This window comes from Mus pahari, chromosome 22 (assembly GCF_900095145.1).
Source record: "Mus pahari chromosome 22, PAHARI_EIJ_v1.1, whole genome shotgun sequence".
In the NCBI taxonomy this organism is placed as follows: Eukaryota; Metazoa; Chordata; class Mammalia; order Rodentia; family Muridae; genus Mus; species Mus pahari.
The window spans coordinates 7778863-7804189 of NC_034611.1; the positions used below are offsets into that span (position 1 = coordinate 7778863).

A 25327-nucleotide genomic window follows, 5' to 3' on the forward strand; every position below is an offset into this window, starting at 1 on the left:
ATACATCAGCTCCTGTTAACTGTCTTCACATGCAACAGTTTACTGAACCCAGAGAGGAATCACAGAAGACCTGTGGCTTTAACCTGAGGATTCAGAGCTAGGAATAGCGCCCTTTACACTCCTCCTTGGCCTGGGAGAACAGAGCTAAGTAGCCAGAACAGGAAGCATCTTTCTTCTCACTTCCCCTAAGCTCCATCTTTAGCCCTGTCCTAAGGAAGAACATGCCACAGATGGGGAAGCGTAGTTTACAATGGCATCCAGCTGCAGAGCAGTTTGCTGGCAAGAGCCTAGACAGGCCCTGGAGAATGAAGATGACAAGCAGCTTTGACTTCCTTCTGGTGTCTCTACAAAGTGACAAAGGGACAGGTCCTCGTGTGCATGTGTGTGTGCGTGCGTGTATGCGTGTGCGCGCGCGCGTGTGTGTGTGTGTGTGTGTGTGTGTGTGTATGTGTGTGTGTGAAGTGCCCTTTCATTCCAGAGGTCTCTGTAGATAAGAGGGTTCTCTCCTTCCTGCCTCCACACTGTCCCTGCTACTCAGCAAGCACAGAGGAATTTTCACGGAATGGAGTCTCCTGGTTTTGTGGCCGTGAGGCATGTGTGTGAGACTGCATAGCCTGCTTTCCTGGTGAGGTCACTGTTTCTTGAGTTATTGTCTTGCTTTACTTGGCCTGAATGAATAACAAGAATGTGGTGCAGAGGGCTTATTTATGAAGTACCAAATCTCTGTCTGGTTATACTTTACCAAGCAAGCTTCCCATCAGACCTGACTCCTCAGGAGCCCTTCAGTCCTAGGGTCTGCCTTGAAGTCTAGTGAGGCTAAATGAGCAGGGGTGGGCCTTCTTCCTCAGAGCTGGAGCAGACAGACAAGAGCCTGTGGTCTCCTAAGCCAATGCACTTTGTAAGTTTCACTTGAGGACTAATTTTGCTGGTAGGGAATGCAGGCAAGAGGCCAAAGGCAGCAGTTGGCAGCAAGTAGACTCTTTTGAATTCGTCACCACCCACGTCTTGCTTCTGAGCCAAGCAAGGGTCACTGGCCCGTACTGACCTTGCACACTGTGTGACCACCTGGGGCTGCAGGATCAGCCCAAATGCTACAGCGGGAAATGGAGAGCCTTGCGTTCAGCCAGCCTGGAGCCCTTCCCCTGCCCACCTTTTTCTGAGAGAGAACCCTGGACCCTGGCTCAGGAAATGATTCTATTTTCAGTCCCTGCCTCGCTGACTGAATCACTCACTGCTCCCCACCCAGCCCTGTTTCTTCTGAATGGGGCGGATTATCACACCATATGTTAATGCAATTCAAAATTTGCAAAGCCCGGTTAGGCTTGGGCTCTGTTGAGTTTTCATCAGCCTGTGAGGTGGATCGGGTAGGTAATTTCATTTGAATGCAAAATAGAGGCTCAAAGAAACTCAGGCAGCAAGGAGACTCACCACTGTGAGGTGGGGTCTGGCACCCGGCTTCTCACCTAGAGTCTCCCACTTGGCAGCAGTTTCTACACTGTCAGGGGTCCACAGCTCTTGGGCTGAATGGCAGGGGACCCTGCTAACAGTTTCTTGTCTTCTTTATAGAGGACATTTGCTTCAGAAGGGTGTGAGGCTGAGAGTGTAAAGAATTTAAAATCTTACTTTTTAGTCTGAAATTGAGTCTCAGATTTACCCCTCCAATCACCCTCAGGTTTCTATGACCCATAATGATGTAAGGGGTAACCTCTTGCTCTGATCCACTTCATGCTTATGTAGCCTATACCCCAGCCTGTAAGACAGGCACATTCTAATGCATTGCCTCTAGGACAGCTCAGCTTTTAAGAACTGGCAGAACCTGGGCAAATGACTGGCAAGGATGAATACTGGCCATAATACTCATGGAACCTTCCATCCTTCTAGCCTGTAGGGTATTGTCCAAGACTATTATCCACAGAGAAGTTGGTGAGAACCCTAAGGGAGGGGCTCAGTAACCAGGGACAACATGGAGGGAGGCGAGGGGTAGTCCCAGACATTTTTAGCTAGTATGGAAGTGCTCCAATAGTCTCACTTGAGTAGCCACACTAATACCAATCAGCTGCATATTGGCCCAGGTAATTTTGTTTAATCATTTCTGGGACAAGGAGGAAGGTAGGACATTTTCTTTTCCAACCAATGAACAAAGTGAACTCAGAAATTTGCATGAGGTTCTATAGTCACTCAAGTTCTCATTGTTAGGATTTCTGCCAGTTGGAAGTGCAGAGCATGGGATATCTAAGACTTTGGGTGGAGGAGATGAGAGTCCTGGCTGTCCAGAGTATTGGGGTCTGAGGCCCTACTGAGGTCAAGGGGTAAGGTGTGGGGAAAACAAGGAAGGGAACTGAAAAGCGTGTGTGTGTGTGTGTGTGTGTGTGTGTGTGTGTGTGTGTGTGTGTGTTTATGGAAAGTTGCTGAGCCAAAGGGACAACAGAGAGAAACAAGCTTGCTCTCACTGATTAGATTTGGTTTGAGCTAGTCCTGGGTGGTACCAAGAAACAATTGGCATAGTTTGTGCTGCCTCTTGTCTTTATTTAAAGTTTGGCATCTGGGGGACATGTGTGTTCTTAGAGCATTACCTAGAGAATCTAGTATGTTACAAATAGCTGTGTTCTATTTAGTGAGAGCTGCTGATGAGCCCCTCATGTTCCCCCAACCCTCTGCCCATCCCTCCATTTCCTGGCTGGTGGAATGCTTAGCTCAATGGAGTGTCACACAGGACACAGGATGATGAGATGGGGCTCTCCCCTTCAGCCCTGGAGATCGGGTGGTTGAAAAGAACGCTTACTTTGTTTCTTTGTGGGTAGACCTCCAAATATGGGTCAGCATTTGCTCAGCACTCCAGGACACCTGCTCTACTTGAAAATGTAGGCCCCTTCAGCAAAGCCTCAGTCAGCTGGTGATAGGGGGAGTTTGCCTTATGGCAAATGTGCTTTCGGGCCCAGCGCTTGAGACAGTGACCCCGGCTCATAACCCCAGCTATTTGGGAGCCCTGTGAAAGAGGACTTCGAACTTGAGGTCAGTCAGGTAGCTTAGTGATTCAAAATAGACTTTAAAAATGGGATAGGGAAGGGCTGCATCTGTGACCCAGCAATGCTTGCCTAGTGCTGGAGGACCCTTGAATTAAATCCTAGTACTGAGGAAAATGGGAGGAGTGAAGTATGGGATGTGGTATCCCAGAAAGGGAGCTTGTGTTTGGCCTAGAAGTCTGAGAGATGTGGGGAAAACAGGGTTGTAAGAGCCTTTCCGCTTGGATACCTCTACAGACTCCAACAAGGGCCAGGAGTGTACAGTCTATAACAAGCTTAGCTACTCTCTCCATAATGGTGCTGCGTGTTAGGTTTGTCTGCTGCCATTTCTCTACTTTTTTGCTCCTACCCAACAGAGGGTATATTGGTAGATAACAAATTGTGTCCCAGGTCCCATGTGACAAAATAAAAATCAAATGACCAGGTGTGTGGGCTAGTCCTCAGAACAGTCTTTTCCTTGTCCCCTGAGAGAGGCAGGGATGCATTGGTCGGGAACTTCTGGGGCTTCCTGGAGGAGGATGCCATTCCGGCGACGTTAGAGATGGAGTGCCAATTCTAATTCTCCAGAGAACTCTCTTTGCCTGCATTCTTCCTTGTCTATCCCTTTGTCCCTGCCAACTTTGTGTCAGAGACGACCTGTCACATGATTCCTTTTTAAAACTTGTCTTGGCTGCCTTGCTTTTCCTACCCACTGCCCATCTGCCGGCTCCAGGCAACCTTGGTGCTGGGTAGGGTGGGGTATCTCCAGAGTGAGAACGGAAGTGTGTGACTGGCCTCTGTCCTAACAGAGGCCATTTTATTACCCTACATGTCCTGGAAACCCTGCCTCTGGTTCAAGCAGACTCCAATCTTGGTTATTGCCAGCCGGGAGTCGGCAGTCAGCCTTGGCATTCTTCTGTGGGTGGCTGTGCTGTGGTGAGTCATGGGGGCAGTCTCCAGCAAGGAGGCATGAGGTGGGCACAGAGGAGGAAGTCTGGATTTTTCCAAGGCAGAGGAGAAGCCAGCAGGCTGAGGAGGGTCACTGGGACCCTGGAACTTATGGGTGCTACCGAAACGCCTCAGCAGCAGGGCGGAAGGGAAGCCCTGGGATTATAGCTCGTTCAGTCATTCCCTTCAGCCGAGGCCCTGGTGCTGTCTGGAGGCAGGGCCTGTGATGTCAGACCTAGACATTGCCTCAGGATGGAAAGAGCATGCTGGATTCCCTCTCATTTCAGGGAGCAGTGAGGACCACGCATAAATCTTTCCCATTGTGCAAACCTTCTCTCATTGAGCGAGGGAGCCGCAGACACAATCATCAAGTGGTTTATTAATGTCACTAACAAGGCATCCTTTATTTTTATTTGAATTGGCCAAATGAAATGTTCTACATAAGGCAAACATTTCACCATGAAATAATTAAATTAAAGATAAATAAATGAGTCCCGGTCTACATATAAAATAAATCTCCAGGTGCCACACACACACTCATTTAAGACATCAATTTTAAGTTAAATAAATTCAACCGTTGGAGGCTCTGTGACATGTTTTATCCCTAACTTTGTTCTGGATTCCAACTTAATATTGTATGTGACATTAGATGGTTCGCTGGGACAAAGCACTGGATGCCCAAGTGTCCAGACTATGTTTGGACATGTGGGTCAGATGCTCAGGGGTCTAAAGCAGAGTTGGAAGGGCAGCAGTCAGCAAGGCAAGAGCCTGGATGTCTGGGTTTGACTTACCGCCGTCTTTCAGTTTATCCAGAGCGTCAGGAACAGGGAAGCGGAATCCACAGAGCAGCAGAAGCAAGCCTGACACCCAAACCGTTCAGACTCGCTCTTGTGCCAAGACCTGGGGATTCGCAACATAATCTTCGGGCAGAGTTTACTACAGAGTGTCTGCTTTCATTAAGAAGGTTGGATTAATTTAAACCTCTTAATTAGGGAACAGGACTTCCGGGGGGGGGGGCAGAATTTAAGCCGCAGCTGAGAAATATATAAGGTCTATGTTACCGCCCACTTCACAGGCAGATACCACTAAACAATCTCCGCACTCTGATACCGCATCTCCACGCTGCGCTCCAGGCAGCCTCTCCCCGGCCGTTGCAGAGGAAGATTCTTTGCTGATTTCCATCCTTCCTTGTTCCTTATTTTGTGTGAAGGAGAAGATATAATATGGGCATCAAAGTTGGACACCTAGAGTTAGGTGACTTCAATCTAATCACTTAACCTTTTTGAGTTAGTATCAACATATACAGTGAGAAAAATTCACCCAAGTTAGTCGTTAATTCATGCGTGGTGTTCGACACAGTGCCCGGCACAGGGCAGGTAGGCATTTAACAAATGATAGCTTTGATTACCACTATTTCTTACATGATCATTTTTAAATGATAGTAAATATTAGTTTGAGCCACAGGAAATTTGATTTTCAGCTGTTGCAACTTACAAAAATGGCGATTTTTTCTGGTTTCATCTATGCATAATCTCTCTCTCTCTCTCTCTCTCTCTCTCTCTCTCTCTCTCTGTGCGCGTGTGTGCGTGCATGCTTTGTTTGTCTTTGAGACAGGACATTGCTAGGCTGCGCAGGCGTGTCTCAAACATGTGACCCTCCTGTCTGAACCTCTTGAAGTGCTCGGATCCCTGTTCTCTGCACCCGTCTTTATCTGATGCACAATGATGTATTTCATTCGAATCACTTCTTTGTTCCTACGTTGTCAGATTCTTCTCTCCACTTAAAGACTTTCTTAAATCAGTTCTTTTAGAGAAGCTCAGACCTGGTGACGGTCCCGCAAGTCACATACTGTCATCCAGATACCCTAGTGTCCCGATCTGTAAGTTGGGGACCACAGTGCTTTCTTAGCAGAGGTTTTGTGAGAAGAGACGACGAAGGGAGAATGCTCTCTGGATAAAAGTCACCGTACAAAGCTGGCCAATTGCGCCACATCACAAAATATTGGACATTAAAATTAACATTGGGATTTTAAGTGCTTTTCTATAGAAAAGAACGCACCTAAAAGAAGAGAGTTCATGCAGTCATGCCCACGGTTAGCAAAGCAATGGTTGCTGTTAAGTAGATAGTAGAACAAAGTAAAGATGAAGCCTTTTGTATTTCATCAAGGGAAAACAGACATGGGATGGGAAAAGTAAGAACTGTTGTGTTCTGAGTACCTCAGAATCAAACTTTTACATTTACACCAGAAACCATACGTCTTGGGAAAACTCACAAAGAAGACAGATCAACCGCCTTCTTGTTTTCCTTTTAAACGGGCCAGGAAAGTTTGCTTTTGGTATAGCCTTGCCTAGTGATATAACCTTTATAATTGACCAATATGACTTTAAAACCAATGGCTTTAGCAGTTCTGAGGAACAGCTTTCTTGCCTTCTGAGGATGTTACTTTCCATGCCCCATGTCAGAGTATAAGGAATGATGATGTGTTTGGACCAGCAACCAGCAGAGGGGAGGGTGGCTCAGTCCCAGTCCTCGACTCTTCTATCTTCCTCTGAACCTTGGCCAATGCAAGGTGCCTATGAAATGTCGAGTTTAGTCGGCTTCAAAGGCGCTGTTGGTGGCTCCCACATATTCAGACTTCTTCTTGTGCCTGGTCCACATTTTTCGTAGGATGCCAGGGACGCCACAGGAAGTACTGCCTGTTAATGGCAGGGAGGCTTCTGCTCCTTGGGGAAGGGCTGGGTACTCTTCTGCTATCTTCTTGAGGTGTCTGGATCTAAATGAAAACCAAAGAGTGGGGTGGGGATGGAGCAGGAAAGGCAGTTACTGCACTGAGCCAGACTTCAGTTGTATCTTTGAGGAGAGTGTCCAGCCAGAGTTTTCCTCTCCTCCTCCATCCTGTGACCATGCCCTGCATAGCTGGAGGGTCACTGTACAACACCCACAGGAATGTCTCTGGGGCTCATCTAAGATGGGGTACAAAGAGATGACCATGAGCACAGAGATTTATGGGATCTGGGCTCCTTTCCTTATGTTTTGAGTCTTGTTTACCTAACCAGTAGAAATCACTGAGGAATGGGATGGTAGATCAGCGGTAGAGTGATTGCCCAACTTGTATAAGGCTTGGATTTGATCTCTAGCATAGAGATAGGCAGGTGAGGTGGGGGAGGGATGACTGGGTTTAGAGAAACAATGCAGCACTGTAGCCTAGAAAGCTTAAACTTCCATCAAGGCATGACATAGTCTTTCTGGTCTACCTGAGCAGTCCACGACAGCCACTTTCCCTCAGGAAAAAAAATGCTAACAAATAAAATCCAAGCCAAATGAGTTCAAACAAACAAACAAACAAACACCCCCCCCCCCAGTTAAATCCCAGTACATCAAATGGCACATAACTTGGCTTTTACAATTCTTTCTAGGGGAATTCTGACATTCAGAAGGGCTCCATTCTGAAAGTTCCCGCTTTAACTCCCAGGGTTTTACTTCCTTTGGTCAATATTAGCTATACTTTGATTGGGTCTTCTTTTCAACAACTCATCTTGAAACCTAATCTCCATTTAATATATGGAGTGATCAGGGACCACACTTGTATTCTCAGACCTTAGGAGGCAAAAACAGCAGATCTCAAGTTCCAAGCTAGCTTGGATGATGCTATGAGAAAGTCAAATATCAAACACTAAAAACCAAACAAGGGCTGCAGATACAACTCAGTGGAAGAGTATTTGCCTTACACATGCAAGCTTTGATTCCAGTCCCAGCGTCCAAAATAAAAAGAGGAAAAACCAGGGTAGGACCTTTTAGATTAAGGTTTTGCCTCATGAAAGGATTAACCGATTCTTGGGTTAATATATTATCTCAAGAATGGGTCTGCCATAAAAGCCAGCTTGAATATATCTCTCATATATTTTCCTGTCTCTGGTTGTGTAATTGTCCCGCATAACCTCTGGACTCTGTCTAGAGAGAAGCCGTCTTTGGGTACAGTTCATTGGCACTGGATTACACTCAAATTAATCTCTCTTCTTTATGATATACCACTTGGTGGTATTTTGTAATTAACAAATGAAAATAGATTAAGATGTTCTTTTAGTCTGTGTCCTGAGTCTGCTGCTTCCCAATCACTGAATTAGATGTTTCTCAAAAAAAATGTCAGCAGTTTGCTTTATATGCTTTATATGCTGGTGAGTTTTATGTCAGCTTGAAATAAGCTAGAGTCATCAGAAAGGAGGGAACCTTAACTGAGAATAAGCTTCCATAAGATCTGGCTGTAGAGCATTTTCTTAATTAGGGATTGATGGGGGGTGGCCCAGCCTATAGAGATGGTGCCATCCCTGGACTGGATTCTCTAAGAAAGCATGCTGAGCAAGCCACTAAGCGGCACCCCTCTGCACTCTCCGCACCAGCTCTTGCCTCCAGCTTCCCGCCTTGATTGAGCTCCCTTCCTTATTTCCTACACTGTGGAAGTGTAAACTGAATAAGCCCTTTCCTCCCCAAGTTGCTCTTGGGAAGTTGCTCATGTTATTTCATTGCAGCAATAGAAACCCTAACTAAGATATGCTCCATACCTGATCTACACCTGCCCTCCTCTCTGTTTCTTTTCATACAAGGTGTCCTGTTTTCCAGGCTAGCCTAAAACTCACTATGGTAGCCAAGATGACTTTGAAATTCTGGCTCCCTTGCCTCTGGAATCATACGTATGAACCACCATGCAGGGTTCATTCTCTCTCTCTTTCTGTCCCTCTCCATCTTCCTTCCTTCCTTCCCCTTTCTTTTCTTCCTTCTTCCCTTCCTTCCTTTCTCTCTTTCTCTTTCTTTCTTTATTTGGTGTGTATTTTGAAACATGACCTTGGTATGTAGCCCAGGCATGACTTTACACTCTTGCCACTGTCTCCCGAGTGCTGGGATTATAGGCATGGACTATATCATCATGTCTGGCTCTACATATGACTTCACCTAATTTCCATTATGGACACTCAAGAAAGCTTCTTTTGGGGAGATTTAAAGCAAGCATTAATTAAGTATTAAATACAGACATAGAGATGGACTTAGGTCAGGACCATTCCCAGAATTTCCTGTCTTAGAATGGCCAAGAAAACTTTTTTTTATCTTTTTTTTTTTTTTTTTTTTGAGACAGGGTTTCTCTGTGTAGCCTTGGCTGTCCTGGAACTCACTCTGTAGACCAGGCTGGCCTCGAACTCAGAAATCTGCCTGTCTCTGCCTCCCGAGTGCTGGGATTAAAGGCGTGCGCCACCACGCCCGACTGGAACTTCTTTTATCTTGCTTGTATATATGCATTTTTCTGGGACAAAGTTTCAGTGAGTAGCTCAGTGGACCTTGAACCTTTGGTCCTCTGTCTCTGCCCGTCAAGTACAGGGCTACCAGCATGCAGCACCATGTACAACTACGGGTTTCTTTTTCTTTTTTAAAGATTTACTTTATTATTTTAATTTTATGTGTGCATGTATACATGAGTGGAGATATCTTCAGAGGCCAGAGGCATTGGATTTCTTTGGAGCTGAAGTTCCAAGTGGTTATGAGAAGCCTGGCTTGGATGCTGGCAATCAAATTTGGGTCCTCTGTGAGAGAGATAGCTGCTCTTAACCACCGAGCCACCTCCCTGGCCTCTCTGTTTTTAAATTCATGAGAATGATTTGCTCAAAGCCAGAGTCAGTCAGTGGAAGTGCCAGGCTAGAAAGCAGATCTGAGTCCAAAGCCTTCATTTTGCATCATCACCTTAACCCCATTGTCACAACCTGCAGTGTAGAAGGTGGTTATTGAGGCATAACTGCCCATGGTGACTTGCAGACTCTGGCTGTACCAAAGGCCTGTGGGTATTCAGGGAATAACCTTCTTGCTATCTTAGGCTGGTTTTTTTTTTTTTTTATCAGATGGCTATTTAACAGGGGCTGAGGCTACAGTTTATTTAAAAACCTGTGCTTTGGGCTGGTGAGATGGCTCAGTGAGTAAGAGCACCCGACTGCTCTCCCGAAGGTCCAGAGTTCAAATCCCAGCAACCACATGGTGGCTCATAACCATCCATAACAAGATCTGACGCCCTCTTCTGGAGTGTCTGAAGACAGCTACAGTGTACTTACATATAATAAATAAATAAATCTTTAAAAAAAACAAAACAAAACAAAACCTGTGCTTTATTGTTTGTTTGTTTGTTTTGCAGCATTGGGGGGGGAGGGGGGCGGAGGAAAGCCAGGACCTCACACAAGCTAGCCAGGTGCTGGACCTCCGAGCTGCAAACCTGGCCTGAAAACGATTTGACACATTTCTTTTACCTGTGGGTGAGGGTCCCTAAAAGAATTCACAAATCATTCCTGACACCATCTACAGAGGTTCTGGATATGACTCCTGATTACATTCATCTAATTAAACAAAGCCCCAAGAGCGGTGTTAATGAGGTGGAAACCATGAAAAGTATTCCAGCTTAATCCCAGGCAAGCAGTCGATGTGAGGTAGCTGGACAGAGGATCTCGGGCCTCATTACAAGGTAATTTACAGCCACCACGGGTTTTGTTGTGCACAATCAGTGTGTGAAGAGTTGGCCACCTGCTCCTCTCCTGCTCAGGGTGGGTGGGTGGGTGGAGAGCTGTGCAGGCAGCAGCGCAGCGGAAAAGCAGTAGACTTACCCTCTTCCCAGAACAGCTCCATGTTCTGAGCCCTTGGCTGCCACCTCCGCCCCAGCTGGGGCTTTCACCGAGATCCTAGCCACTGGAGGAATCTGCATTTCAAGGAAATGGGGAAAGAATTAAGGATGGCGCTACATTCCCACTCTGGCATTTATAAGAGGGCTGTCTAAAGGTACCATCCTCCAACCCAGGCAACAGTCTTCCCTCAGTGGGTCTCAGACGCGACGGAGGCCGTCTGTGGTACCAGACCCACAGTGTCTGATTTAGCAGGTTGGACATTACCTGGGATCGCTGAATTGAACAAAGTCTGTGAAACGGTTGGTCCTGGGACTCTACTTTAAGAGCCACTAGCCTACAGACATGTGAGAGAAAGCCATTCAATCTTCCAAGCGAGATGTCACCCTTTCCCTTCCACTGCTGGAGTCTGACTCTCAATCCTGTAGAGTCTGCCTTAAACCATGCTGCCCGCACCAGTACTAGCCTTTCCATTTGCTTTCTTGCACCTTCCCAACAACGGTCCACTCAGGCCTTGTTTGTGCCCAGGACTGCTACACTGTCCATGTCCTGCTTGGACTCTGGAACCATCCCCAACCCAACACATCAGCAGGGAAGGCTCAGGCTGACTCTGCCTTTTTCTCCTTGAGGTCTTGCAAGGCTGACTTGGAGCTCTGCCCTTTACAGGTGACCTTTGTCTGTCCCAGGGTCCCCACAGCACTATATAGACTATGTGATAAATCATGCCGTCTCACTTTTTATTTTTCTTTCTGTAGTTCTCTAGTTACTGTTTTGGTCCCTAGACAAATTGCATGACCAATGGGAGCATCTGGACTGGTCCTTCCTCATCCCTGTGTTGAACTGAAACTTAACTGATGGCCTAATCAGGGCTAAGTCCAGCAGTTGCTTCATCAATGGGCATATACTGTGCTTTGTTCTTCTGTTCCAAGCCTCATCAAAACGTTAAGTCACCACATTTCCCAAAATCTCTGGAAAAATTCCAGGTCAAGGACATCATTATTTACCCCTGTCCTGGGGTGGGGAAGGTTGAGTGCAGACTTACTGTGCCACCTTGTGGCCTCTCCCTAGCTAGTCCTTATCATGCCTATGGTTCAGCTAACAGTCCATAACTCCTTAGCTCTCAGAGGGAATACCTGGTTCCTGCCTCTTCCTTAGTCCTATCTCATCCATGTCAGCACTGAATCTGATTTAGATGGGCAGGCCCTGGGTCTCTCTCCTGCCTCTGCACAACGAGCATCGGATGAGTGATGGGGCATAGCTCCGCTCTTTCCGGGCCCATGTAAATGCTGATTGTACCTCTTTATCTTCACCCGCACCCTGTACTACCCCAGCTTTCTTTGGTTCCTTGGTACAGCTGCTTATCTGCCAAGGACACAATCTAACCCTGGGGCCTGGGATCAGGAATCCTAGGCTATTAGATTCCCTTTGTGTACTTTTTCCTATATAATGACCTTACTGCAGTCCTTAGATTAGGTCTCCTGTCCAGATCATAAATACTATATCTGTCTAATTTGTTCCACAAGGATGAGGGGCTGGCCCTGAATGCTTCTGGCATCTCTTCTAGTTTTCATGTTGAACAGCAGCCGCTGCTAGAGCCTGCTATGTCTGAGACGATCCCCACTCATCACTGTCTCTCTTAGGTGAGAGGAAACGCCACACACACCATAGAAGAGTATGAAGAAAAGGTGGAGATAAATATGGGGACATGTCCCCTAATCACTCTTTAAGACAGGACAAACTGTTCAACTTCAGGATGAGCAGAGAGTAGGAAAGTGTCTTTCTGCTGCAGGCCACCTTGCCCAGAGTCACATGCTTTCTGAGATAGTCTACACACCCTAATGGAGTGAGGAAGGAAGACAAAAGTTGAGCCATTTGCATCCCGTTGAGACGCATCTGTATGGGCAACTTGAACCTTAGAGCCTACACATGAAAATGTTAAGCCTGGATCTTAGTTCAGTTGCTCCTTCCACCTAACCTAACTCTCTTCTCTCAAGACTGATATTGATTTCTAATATACATCTTACCCTTCAGTCCTCAAGTCTCAGTGAATCTGACCCATAAAGGGTGCTCCCAGAAGTACCCTGACCTGAAATGACTGGTTGTTAAGGACTGAATGTTTGTGCCTGACTTACACTGGTCTGTTAAGGCCCTACCTATCTTGTAGTGCGATGGTGTTTAGAAGTGGAGGCTCTCTGCAGTAACTAGGTTTAAATGGAGCATCTATGATGATATTAGTGTCCCACAAGAAGAAAGATTTCTGCAATGCTTCTGTTTGTATGAACAGAAAACACTTACCAGAACAAATCCAAATGCAAGGCAAGGGGAGAACCCTCTCTAGACACCGAGTCTGCTGTAAGCAAATGTTGCAGTGCCATGCGTTTTAGGCTTGTGATACAGCCCCTCTTAATGCTAGAGAACTTTACATCATTTTACCCCAGAGCTGCACCTGGGAATTAATTGGGCATTGCTATGTGGCCAGACCCTTTGTGTCTTCCCCCAAAGCATGAGATGCTAGCAAGTCACGGCTTCTGTTTGCATGTGAACTGAGTTCTGGTTCTGAAAGAGGAGCAGACAGTAATGTATCCTAAGCACCCAGAGTGGCTGTTTTCAAGAGCAAAGAACCACAGTGTTGCTTTCTTAACAACCCTCAGCCCAGGCCATGGACACTCTCTCTTTCTGGCATCAGGAAGACATATCAAGAAGTTTCGAGCACAGCGCATACAATAAATCTGGCTTATTTTACTTACCAGTGACTTCCCATATGCTCGATTCCCACACAGATTTGAAGTTTTGGGTTCAGAAATCCCCACTGTGAGATTGAACAGAAGAGATGTTACTCAGTTGTACTCAGAGTTCTGCCTCCCTCTGCTCCTGAATCAATTATCTTGCTAGCCATCCAGTCAAAGAGGGAGTTTCTCTGGGCTTTTGTACCAAGCGGTGAAGGACTATGATGCTGGGCAGGCAATGCTAACTGCCAAGTGGGGTCACCCCTTACACTCTTCCAGGAAGCTGGAACTAAGTTCAATGCAGTTCAACAGCTATGAGAAGCATGCCACTGTGGGATGTTCAGAGTGGAGGAGGCTACACATGTGCAGGCAGGAGGCAGATATAGAAAGTATGTGTGCAACCAGGGACACTGAAATTGATAGAGGAGAAAGTGGGGAAAAGCCTCGAAGATATGGGCACAGGGGAAAAAATTCCTAAACAGAATAGCAAAGGCTTGTGCTGTAAGATCAAGAATTGACAAATGGGACCTCGTAAAATTGCAAAGCTTCTGTAAGGCAAAAGACACTGTCAATAAGATAAAAAGGCCACCAACAGATTGGAAAAGGATTTTTACCAATCCTAAATTTGATAGGGTACTAATATCTAATATATACAAAGAGCTCAAGAAGCTGGACTCCAGAAAATTCAAATAACCCCATTAAAAATGGGGTACAGAGCTAAACAAAGAATTCTCAACTGAGGAATACCTAATGGCTGAGAAGCACCTGAAAAAATGTTCAACATCCTTAATCATCAGGGAAATGCAAATCAAAACAATCTTGAGATTCCATCTCACACCAGTCAGAATGGCTAAGATCAAAATTTCAGGTGACAGCAGATGCTGGCAAGGATGTGGAGAAAGAGGAACACTCCTCCATTGCTGGTGGGATTGCAAGTTTGTACAACCACTCTGGAAATCAGTATGGCAGTTCCTCAGAAAATTGGACATAGTACTACAGGAAGATCCAGCAATACCTCTCCTGGGCATATACCCAGAAGATGTTCCAACTGTTAATAAGGACACATGCTCCATTATGTTCATAGCAGCCTTATTTATAATAGCTAGAAGCTGGAAGGAACCCAGATGTCCCTCAACAGAGGAATGGATACAGAAACTGTGGTACATTTCCACAATGGAGTACTACTCTGTTATTAAAAACAATGAATCTATGAAATTCTTGGGCAAATGGATCTGGAGGATATCATCCTTAGTGAGGTAACCCAATCACAAAAGAAGTCACTTGATATGCACTCACTGATAAGTGGATATTAGCCCAACAACTTAGAATAACTAAGATACAATTTTCAAAACTCAAGAAAATCAAGAAGAAGGAAGACCAACGTGTGGATACTTCATTCCTCCTTAGAATAGGGAACAAAATACCCATGGAAGGAGTTACAGAGACAAAGTTTGGAGCTAAGTCGAAACTATGGGCCATCCAGAAACTACCCCACCCGGGAATCCATCCCATAACCAGCCACCAAACCCAGACACACACATGCCAGCAAGATTTTGCTGAAAGGACCCTGATATAGCTGTCTCATATGAGGCTATGCCAGTGCATGGCAAATATAGAAGTGGATGTTCACAGTCATCTATAGGATGGAACACAGGGCCCCCAGTGGAGGAGCTAGAGAAAGTACCCAAGGAGCTGAAGTGGTCTGCAACTCTATAGGTGGAACAACAATATGAACTAACCAGAACTCCCAGAGCTCGTGTCTCTAGCTGCATATGTAGCAGAAGATGGCCTAGTCGGCCATCATTGGGAAGAGCGGCCCCTTGGTCTTGCAAACTTTATATGGTCCAGTACAGGGGAATGCCAGGGCCAAAAAGTAGGAGTGGGTGGGTAGGCGAGCAGGGTGGGGGGAGGGTATAGGGAACTTTCGGAATAGCATTTGAAATGTAAATAAAGAAAATATCTAATAAAAGAAAAGAAAGTATGTATGCTTTCTGGTCAGTTTTGCTTGGAGCCTCAAACCACTGGAAAAATTAAGTCCACTAAAACACAGCATTTAGCACTGTGTCTGCACGCAGTAGGTGCTCAGAGAATGTGGCCTCAGCACTTCCTACTTTCCTTAGACCTCAGCTCACAAGAAATTGGTTAAAAGAATGAGTCTCATTATTATGGCACTTTCATGTGTACTTTGCTCAAACCCACCCTCCCCCTCCACTTCCAACTCTAGTCCTCGATCTTCCTGCTGGTCTCCCCCTCTCCCTCATTCCAGTCCTGTCTGCTCCATCTCATATTTGCTTGCCTTCCTTTCCTGCTCCCTCCCTCACTTAGATCTCATCTTCCTCTCTCATATTCTCTTTTCCAACTTCATCATATACATGCCTATATAAGAAATTGTAGGAGCTGGAAGATGGCTTGCTTGGTAAAAGTACCTGCAATGCAAATCTGGTGACCGAGTTTGGATGCCAGGAATCCATGCAGATCTGTATATTTTGTAGGTAACTTTAGAGTGGACTGAGTATGCCCAAAACCCAACCCAACAGTATTTCATCATAGTAGCTGAGCTTAAATGGTTACACATATCCAATGGCTTGCTGGCTAGTTGGGTTGAAAGCAACTTACTGGTTACATGAGCACCAGTTGTCTCATTGGTTGACTGGGTTGTTTTCTGTGCCTTTCTGTAGATGCTGCCTGCCAGTGGTGTTGGTTAAGTGAAGAAGCTGCTCCAAGAGTTGCCTAATTCATGAATCATTTTTTTTCTCCTATGGTTTTACCCAAAGACAGATGCTACTAAATTCAGTTGGTCTAGGAAAATTCCCCTTTAACTTTGCCAAGATCAAGCCACAGTAAGTGGTACACTTGGATAATTAGTATCAACAGTTTATCTTCAAAGTGTGCCAGGCATTGAGCTGGGTATAAACTGCACAATGATGGCTGGCCTCATTACCTGTAGGCCCCACATTCATAGTCAAAAAGTACTTCAAAATATTGCATTTGTGGGGCCGCGTGTTTGGTCCAGTGGTAGGGGACTTGCTCAGGACAGGAAAGAGCCTGGATTCAATATATATGGAGGCATGGTAATACTTGCATGTAGCATGGTAGCATACACATCCATGTAATCCCAACATTGGAAAGTGAAAGTGGGAGGAGGAAGAGTTCAAAGCAAGTGAATCCAAGACACACCACAGATCATGAGACTGTCTTTCAAAAAACAAAAAAACAAAAACCCTGTATTGAACAAGTACATACTTAATTTCCTCATTGCCCTAGTCTAAACAATGCAGTATAATTACAGCTTTCATAATGTTTATATCACATGAGGTATTTAAGTAATCATCTACAGAAGATTTAAAGTAGACAAAGACAAATGTGTATAGATTATATGCCATTACTATGCCATTTCACATAAAGGGGTTGAGCATTGTAGAGTCTAACATCTTAAATGGGTCTTGAAATCAATTGTGCCTGATCTGGAGACAGTTACACCCTCATTTAACCCCTCTGTCATCATAAAGGGAGAGGAGGTGCCATGATAATTTCCATGTTCTAGTTGGGGAAACTAAGGCACTGGTGCTACCTAACCATCACTCTGAAGGCAGATGTGGGGGTTTGGATGAGATGTTTCCTATATCTTCAGGCATTTGAATACTTGGTTCCCAGTTGGTACATCTGTTTGGGGAGGCTTAGGAGGGGTAACCTTGCTGGAAGAAGCATATCCCTGGGAACAGGCTTTAGAAGTTTAAAGACTTGTGTTATTTCAAGCTTGCTCTCTCTGTTTCCTGTTTTCCTGTTTGCCTTGGTTTCCCCAACTAGAACATGGAAATTATCATGGCACCTCCTCTCCCTTTATGATGACAGGAGGGGTTAAATGAGGGCGTAACTGTCTCCAGATCAGGCACAATTGATTTCAAGGCCCATTTAAGATGTTTGAGATGTGAGTTCTCAGCCACATCTGATGTTCTAGCCACCACGTTTGCTGTCTGTCACGCTATCCTTGTTTATGGTTACTAGCCCTAGAAACCTTTACTAGCTGTAAACCCAAAGTAAACCCTTCCTTGTGTAAGTTGCCTTGATTGCCGTGTTTTATCACAGCAACAGAAAAGCAACTAAAGTGGCAGAGAGAGATGATTTCAGAGAGCTTTAGACCTTTCAAAGGCCCGAGGATGCTTGATCGAGGGACAGCATATTCCAATTCAGGAAGAGATGGAGTTTGTATACAGAGATGGAGATCTGCAGAAGTAACACTACGGACTGGGCCATCAGGGTTATGCAAGGTAGAATAACCCCAAGCTGCAGGGTTAGGACGGTAAGGACAGGGTGTCCCAGGAGGTGGTCATGGGATGCCATCATGGCTTGAAGGGCAAGCTGGGCAGGAAGAGACAGCAGTGTGAAAAACAAGAGATGACAGAGGAAGCCCCCCTGTCTTAGGAAGAACATTCTGGGAGCTTTGGAGAGGGAGAGGGCCTGGAGGCTGAGGCCCTTCACTGTCATTGTGCATATATGTGAGACGTGATGGATCTGTGGCTGGAAGCTTGAGGTAGGTTACAAAGTGGTAAGGCAAGAGCTGTCTGGGGGTGACACTGCCAGCTTAGTGTATAAAGTGGGAGGGGAGGATACAGAAGCAGTAGGGACGAAACTGGAGACTTTCTGGAAAACTGGACAGTCATGCTTGGTAAAAAAGGTGATACTGTTTAGCTTGTTTTGATAAGCTGGTTCTGAAGTGCCCTAGTTCATCTCTGGGGAAAAGTGCTATAAATGGTTAGTTTTCCAGGCCCAGGAGGTGGGCACTGTCCCTTTCTAGCATCTGAGACTGTGGGAATGTCTTAGTTGGTTCTCCCTATAGTATCCCTGTGATCTCCAATTATCCTCTCCTCTCTCCTACCTGACACGTCTGTAGCATCCAAGAGCCTTGTCCTACAGTGCAGAGAAAGCTCCATCCCCTAGATCTGATGTCCCTAGAGACATGCAGCTTACTGACAGGAGGAAGTGAGAGTTGATACCCATGGACTGGTGCCTAGCCTTTCCTTGGAGAGCATCAAGGTTTGGCTTTGGCTCAGCAACACTCCTCCTACCCATTCTGGAATCTATCAGATTGGAAGTTCTGAGGGAATTGAATCAATGCCCAGCTGAATCTATTTTTTTTTTTCCCACCCAAACCTGACTAGCACATCCCGGCATGAGCTGACTGTCACATGTTAGACAGACTTTCCATTTCATAACCTATTGCTCTTGTCTTCAGAATAAAGACTGACTTTGCAGTACAAGAGGACACTAACGACCTGCAAAGTTGTGAAAGCAGCCAAGCATAGTAATGCACTCATTGTCCTAGCTCTTGGGATGCTGAGGCAGGAGGATCATGAGTTTGAGGTCAGCTTCGACTACATTATGAAATACTCTTTTTTTTTTTTTTTTTTTGGTTTTTCAAGACAGGGTTTCTCTGTGTAGCCCTGGCTGTCCTGGAACTCACTCTGTAGACCAGTCTGGCCTCGAACTCAGAAATTCACCTGCCTCTACCTCCTAAGTGCTGGGATTAAAGGCATGTGCCACCACGCCCGGCATGAGATACTCTTTTAAAAACCATAAAAGTGACCCCTAAAACTAGACAGCCAGGTGATACAGCGCTGACCATTACATCAGGAGACTGGTTTTGTACCTTGTCTCTGTGACTGCCAAGGAATGTCACTTTGCATGATCCAAACAATTTCTACAGTGTTGGTTTTTCTGTTCTGTGATCTGGCAGCGGGTGATGGCAGTAGGTCAAATGGAAGATTAGAAAAAAAACACAATCTGCCTTGCAGCATGGTTGAGGTGTGTGTGTGTGTGTGTGTAAAACACAGACTGATTGCTATACCTTAGTTCTGGAATTCCTAGTCACATAAAATGTGTTTTTCCAACATAGTTCCAGGTGCTGCTCCTAGGACCCCATTTTGGAAACCACTACATTAACTTCTTTCTAAACCCCTGCTACTCAGTCTGTTGACCCTGTAGCTGCAAAAGCAGTGCCATGTCAGAAACGAAACCCTGGGATCCATCAGTGGGCCAAGGTCCTTCTGAATTAAAATCTGCATCAGGGAAAGCCCCTTAGCTGACTCTTGTATCCACAATAATTTGAGAAGCATGGATACTAAATTCACTTTATGATTTTTGGAGCAATGAGGACTATTCTGCCTATTTTTCTCTTTCCACACACACGCATCCACCCACTCACCTGTATATACATAGACACAGAGAAAAATCTATCTCCTCTTAATTTGCAAGTCAGACGGTGGCTTTTCTGATGTTTCCAGCCTATTTACATGTATGCAACCGACATTAGCTGAAAATGTAGCTTAGTTTTATCTTCTTGAACCTTTGATCCTAAGTGCAGGATGTGACCAAAGAAACTTAGTATGACGCCTAGGAAAGGCAACAATTAGAACAAATGACAATCACAACGAAACTTGGAACAAAGGAGGGTCATGGAATGGGAGAAGGTTGTTAAAGAACAATAGAGAATCATGTCAGTTCCTGTGAAACACAAAATTGTTAATGACAAAGTTTTCCTTCCCTCCCTCCCTCCCTCTCTCCCCCTTCCCTTCCTGTGTATACACAGATGTGTATTCATGTTGGTGTATGTGGGTGCGTGAAGGGCAGCAGATGAAGGCTCAGGTGTCTTTCTTTGGATGCCATCTGCTTTGTTTAGGCAGTCTCCCACTGAGATCTGAAGCTTTTGTATTAGGCTGCCCAGGGAGTTCTCCTGCCTCTGGCTTCCGTCTCTAGCTCCAGTACTGGGTTGGAATCACACCTAGCTTTCTATGTGGGGTCTGGAGATTGGACTTAGGCCCTGATATCACAAATACTTTATCAGCCGAGTTGTCCTCTCTCAACTCCCAGTTGTTGTTTGTTTTTGAGGTAGGCTATCCTCCTGAAGCCGAGGCTGACCTTGAACTCATGACACTTCTCTCGTCTCAGCCTCCCAAATGCCATCATTCTCTGTGTATTTTTGAATTATAACATGAGTAACTTTACGTTGTTGGCACAACAGAAAAAAAAAATGCCTATCAGTTAAAGAGAAAATACTACTAGAAACGTCAAGTAAGCTAGATGCTGAATCCTATTTTTATTGCTTAGGGTGCAATCCATTAAAAAACAAAAACAAAAACAAAAACAAAAAACCTAGTATCCAAGGTAATTTCACTGTTTCCAGTTTTCAAATAGGTTTGTCCCTGAATTATTTTTATATATTACTAAGTCATTCAAATTAAAAATGGTACAATTTGGTCAGTTGGGCGGTGGCACATGCCTTTAATTCCAGTACATGGAAAAGCAGATGCAGGTGTCTCTCTGTAAGTTCTAGACCGCCGTGGTCTAAACAGTGATTCCAGGACAGCTAAGTCTACTCAGAGAAAGTCTCACCCCCCACCCCTACCCCAAAGGTACAGCTTGGTTGTTATAACTGTGGCTATGGTACTGAGGATGAATTCAAGGTCTCTCACTGAGCTACACCGCCGTCAGCCATACACATGCACACGCACACACACAAATACACACACATACACACGCTCGCACGCGTGCACAGACACACAAACACACACACGCACACGCACACGCACACGCACGTGCGCGCGCCTGCGCTGTGCTTCTTCCTAGTCCACATGACTCTTGCTCAGGGCACAATGATGAGCATCTTTTGAACAGCGGCAGCTACCTTTGCAGCACGTGGCACACAGTCATTTTCACCCACACTGCACCTAAGGAGGCGGCAGCAGTGTAGGTGAAGGTGTTGGTGCTCCTGCTACTGCAGGTCAGATCCAACAGCAGGTACCTGTTCATTGCACCCTCCAAAGTTGGATGCTCAAAAATAAGTCTGCCAGGGAGGAAGGACCACAGGATAGGACACCTATAAGCTGTTGCTGCGCTTTTGCTGACTCAGGCACATCGCTGGCTCTCAGGGGTCCCTGAACCTGGGGAACTGAGACTCACATACCAGGTCTGGAGGGCGTTTTGGTGGAATGCGCCCCGGGTGGCCTGGCAGTCTGCAGCCTACCAGTCTGCAGCCACCTGCGGTCGCCTGTGTCCCGGCCAGTCTGCAACCACCTGCGGTCGCCTGTGTCCCTGCGCTCACAGCGTTGAGGCAGTAGCTCCAGGGGCCTCGGTGGTGGGTACAGGTCGGACTCGATCACCACCTGCAGGGTGAAAAGCACGGTCAGGTCAGTCATCCTCCAGAGTCCCCCAGCGCCTGGGGACCGCACCCACCTAATGTCCACTAGGGAACTGTAATGAATGCATAAATGGCCACAGTGAGGTGAGTCTGGACCAGGTGGCAGGAAGTGAATTTTCACTGTCAGTGGAGATAGCAGAAAGTCAGAAAAGAGTGCTAAAGGCTAAGGTGGTTGTTGCATTACAATCATCTGCTGGAGCTCAACCACAAACAGTACATCAGTAACTGGGAACCCGGGACTCAGGGACCACTGAGGAAGAGAGGCAGAAAGACTGTAAGAGCTAGAGGTCAGGGAGGACTAGAGTAAGCATCCCTTTCTGGATTGGACCCAGTTGTGGTTGCCTGCTCAAGATCAAGCCAGTTAACATTCCAGCAGGAAGGGGAGAGGGGATCATGAGCCCTCCCCCATTGCTGAAGAGCTATTGACAGTTGATGGCTTCTCTTGAAGGAAGAGCTTGTGTTTTTTCAATGTTATCACCTCTGGTAGATCAACCATGCTTCAGTGGATGGCCTCATAAGCACGAAGACAGCACAAAGTTGACTTAGTAGGTTGTTTTTATAAAAGGACATGAAGCTGGGAGGTGGGGCAAAGTTGGGAGGAGTTAGGAATAGGAGTGGTGATGAATATGGTCAAAACACACAGTATGAAAAAATTAATAAAACATTATATTTACCTATGCCGAAGAGAGAGAGGGCAGAAAGTTTGTAAGAACCACTGTTTTCCAGATGCAACAGGGAAGATGAACATATGAATTTATAGAGACTGTGCAGCATGCACAAGCTCTAGTCCATACCCAGCTTGGAGGAAGGGCAGTGAGCATCAAGTCCCACACTTAGCCCAGAGGCTACCCAGAATTGACAGCCATGAGGAGAGGGAAAGTCAGTTTTCTTCAAAGGAGTGATGCTATATCAGCCACACTCCAGTGGGCCTCCCCAGGAGTCGGTCAGCCAACACAAATCTGATTCCATGTTCTATTGTTGTTTGTTTTAAAGAGGGGGAAGGAGCTTGGAGTTGGATGTGTTTGGAAGGAGCTGGGAAGAGCTGGAGGGAAGGAAAAGATAAGATCAAAGTATTGTATGAAATTCTTAAACCTGAATCTGCACTGCACACACACAGAGGCTGTTCTTTCTCTCCCAGCAGATGGCATGCCATGGTTTTCATAACATGTCATAATCTTTAGGTAAATTTGTGAGCCAGAGATGATTTAAAGTAGAGTGCATATCTGAGGACTGTGTGTGTAGTGTGTGCCATTTACACAGGGAACTTGAACATGTGAATGTTGGTATCTGTGGACATCTTGGAATCAATCCCTGAGGGTACTGAGGTGCAGCTGTACTTAAATCATTGAAATTATTTAAATGTAAAAATAGGAGACAAATAATAGTAGCCATTTTATCTTAATACGGGGAGTCATGAAGGGAATCTTGGCAGCCAGGGAGCAGATTCTGCATATTTTATCTATTTCCAGGACACAGAGTCATTCATTCTGGTTGTCTTTATTGCATGAGGCTTATTCATTAGAAGCCCCAGTATTCCGTAATGCCCAGTCCTCCCCCAGGCTTGATTTACCTCCCTCACTTTCTTCTGCACACAGCTGCTCTGCAAGGGCCCATTCTGTGTCAGCTCCTGGGTGCCTGTGCATCTGCAAGGGAGGCAGAGGGGCTCAGCCCTTACAGTTTAGGTTTTGGCAGGCCCCCTTCAATTCATCACCCAGAACTATAGTGTTGGTTTAGGGGGATGCCGAAGAAAAGTAAATGGTCTTTTAAAAACATGATTACAGGGTGGTATTTCAAGTCAGTGGAGGAAACTGTATCTTTAGTGATATTGTTAGAATAAATATCAGGGTACTAGTTTGGGTTCAATGATAAGCCAGGTCATAGCTGTGGTTGAACAACAAATACTAAAATATAGTATTGCTTATTATAATGCATAACATGGCATATAGTAAGGGATAATTGCTATGCTCATAAAACTCTTTACTAAGCAATAAAAATTTAAAAAGTAATAAAAAATAGAGAAAAGATGAGCAAAACCTGTAACATATGCTTTCTGTTAGTGACTAAATGCATATTAAAACAATAAAACCCTCTCTCATCTCAGATTATCAATGGAGAATATGATAACTCCATTTTGGGTCAAGCCAGAGTTCAAGCTCTCTCTCTCTCTCTCTCTCTATATATATATATATAATTATATAAAATTATAATTATATAATATTATATTATGTTATAAATATATTATAATTATATAAATTATATAAAAATTATTTATATATAATTATATAAAAATTATTTATATATATAATTATATATATATAAATATTATTTATATATATAATTATATATAATTATATATATATAAATAATTTTTTTCCTTTTTAGACAGGTCCTTATATGGTCTGTGTAGCCTCCAACTCAATATGTATCTGAAGATATCTTTGAACTTCTAACCCTCTGGCTCTTAGCTATAGAATGCTGAGGTTACAGATGTGTACCATCAGGCTGGGGGATTGAACCCAGGGCTGCACACATGTTAGGCAAATATTCTACCAACTCAGCCGCATTCTAAGACCTTATGCACAAGCTTTGGCATTTACTAGTTGAGCATAGAGTCATGCCCACTTGCGTAATCAAAGCCCGTTATTAGCAATGATTCTTGCTGTCTTCAGGCCACATTTCCAAGTGTTTTAAAGTGCTCTGAAGAATGAATCTTCGTGTTTGTCATAGAGGATCGCAAGAGAAGCCGTCACTCTTTCTTTCAGTTTACCTTAAATAGCCCGTTACTTAGAAATTGAATACCACAAATTTGGTCTCAAATAGGGTAGGGCATTTACTCTTGTCAGATCCATTTAGGACCCAGTCACATCTTTGTGTGTGTGTATTGGGGGGACTTGGGGTGTTCTGAGCATTTAGGATTCATCACCAGCTTGTGTTTTCCTGATCTGGGCATTTTAGAAATGGTCATTTGATGGGTTCCCTGCAAACTTTTGAGGTAGGCTGAGGAAAGTTCCTGTCTACACAGTGCAATGCAGTGTGTGCATGCGTATGGTAGAGAAGGCCTGCCTGTGCTTATTCCCTGCATAAGCTGCTTTCTCTGCTGTTCCTTGAGGTGCAGTTTCTTCCATAATGGAACCCAGCATATTGGGTTTGCCAGATTAATAATAGTTCTGAGTCCTGCCCCTCTGGGTTATAAGGGATCTCTGAGAATATCACTCTTCCTTACTGAGCCTCATTAAATGATGGACAGCTGTGCTGTGTGCTATCAACCTTGCACTGCAGTTAGTCTTGATGTTTTGATTCTGGGTCTTAGTATTTTTCCAAGATAAGAGTGAGAGCTGATGGATAAGTGTGTGTGTGTGTGTGTGTGTGTGTGTGTGTGTGTAGGGAGTGTCTCACACTCAGTTGTAAGGCAGATGGGAAAGCCCAAGGGGTCCCTCTTTTGAAATAAGGACACATGAACTCTTTGGGAAAGAAGATATGCCTCTTCTCCAGGCCTTCGTGTGTGTGGCAGGAGGTAGGGAAGAGAAGAGGAGAAGCATTAACTGCCCAACCCAGCATGAACGAAGGATAGTGGTGTACAGTGGTGGTGGTGGTGGTGGTGGTGGTGGTGGTGGTGGTGGTGGTGGTGGTGGTGTGCCCTCTTGATACTTTCCAGGTTATCACTTAGGGCCACATACCTCGAAGCAGGACAGTAGCTGGCTACTGAGAGCTTGTTGGAGGATATCATCCTTAGTGAGGTAACCCAATCACAAAAGAAGTCACTAGATATGTACTCACTGATAAGCGGATATTAGCCCAGAAACTTGGAAT

At 45.2% G+C, this 25327-nt stretch overlaps 1 protein-coding gene across 1 annotated transcript in view; it reads right to left on the reverse strand.

Annotated features, from left to right (window-relative positions):
- Window positions 1-4447: 4447 nt before the first annotated feature.
- Vxn (vexin) overlaps window positions 4448-25327 on the reverse strand; it is a 32642-nt gene continuing 11762 nt past the window's right edge. Inside the window, exons 3-6 of the mRNA XM_021222376.2 lie at window positions 21284-21482; window positions 13345-13406; window positions 10583-10674; window positions 4448-6723 (exon numbers count right to left, since the gene is read on the reverse strand). Of these exons, the coding sequence (XP_021078035.1) occupies window positions 6540-6723; window positions 10583-10674; window positions 13345-13406; window positions 21284-21482 (537 nt within the window). The 3' untranslated portion in view covers window positions 4448-6539. The remainder of the gene's footprint in view (window positions 6724-10582; window positions 10675-13344; window positions 13407-21283; window positions 21483-25327) is intronic.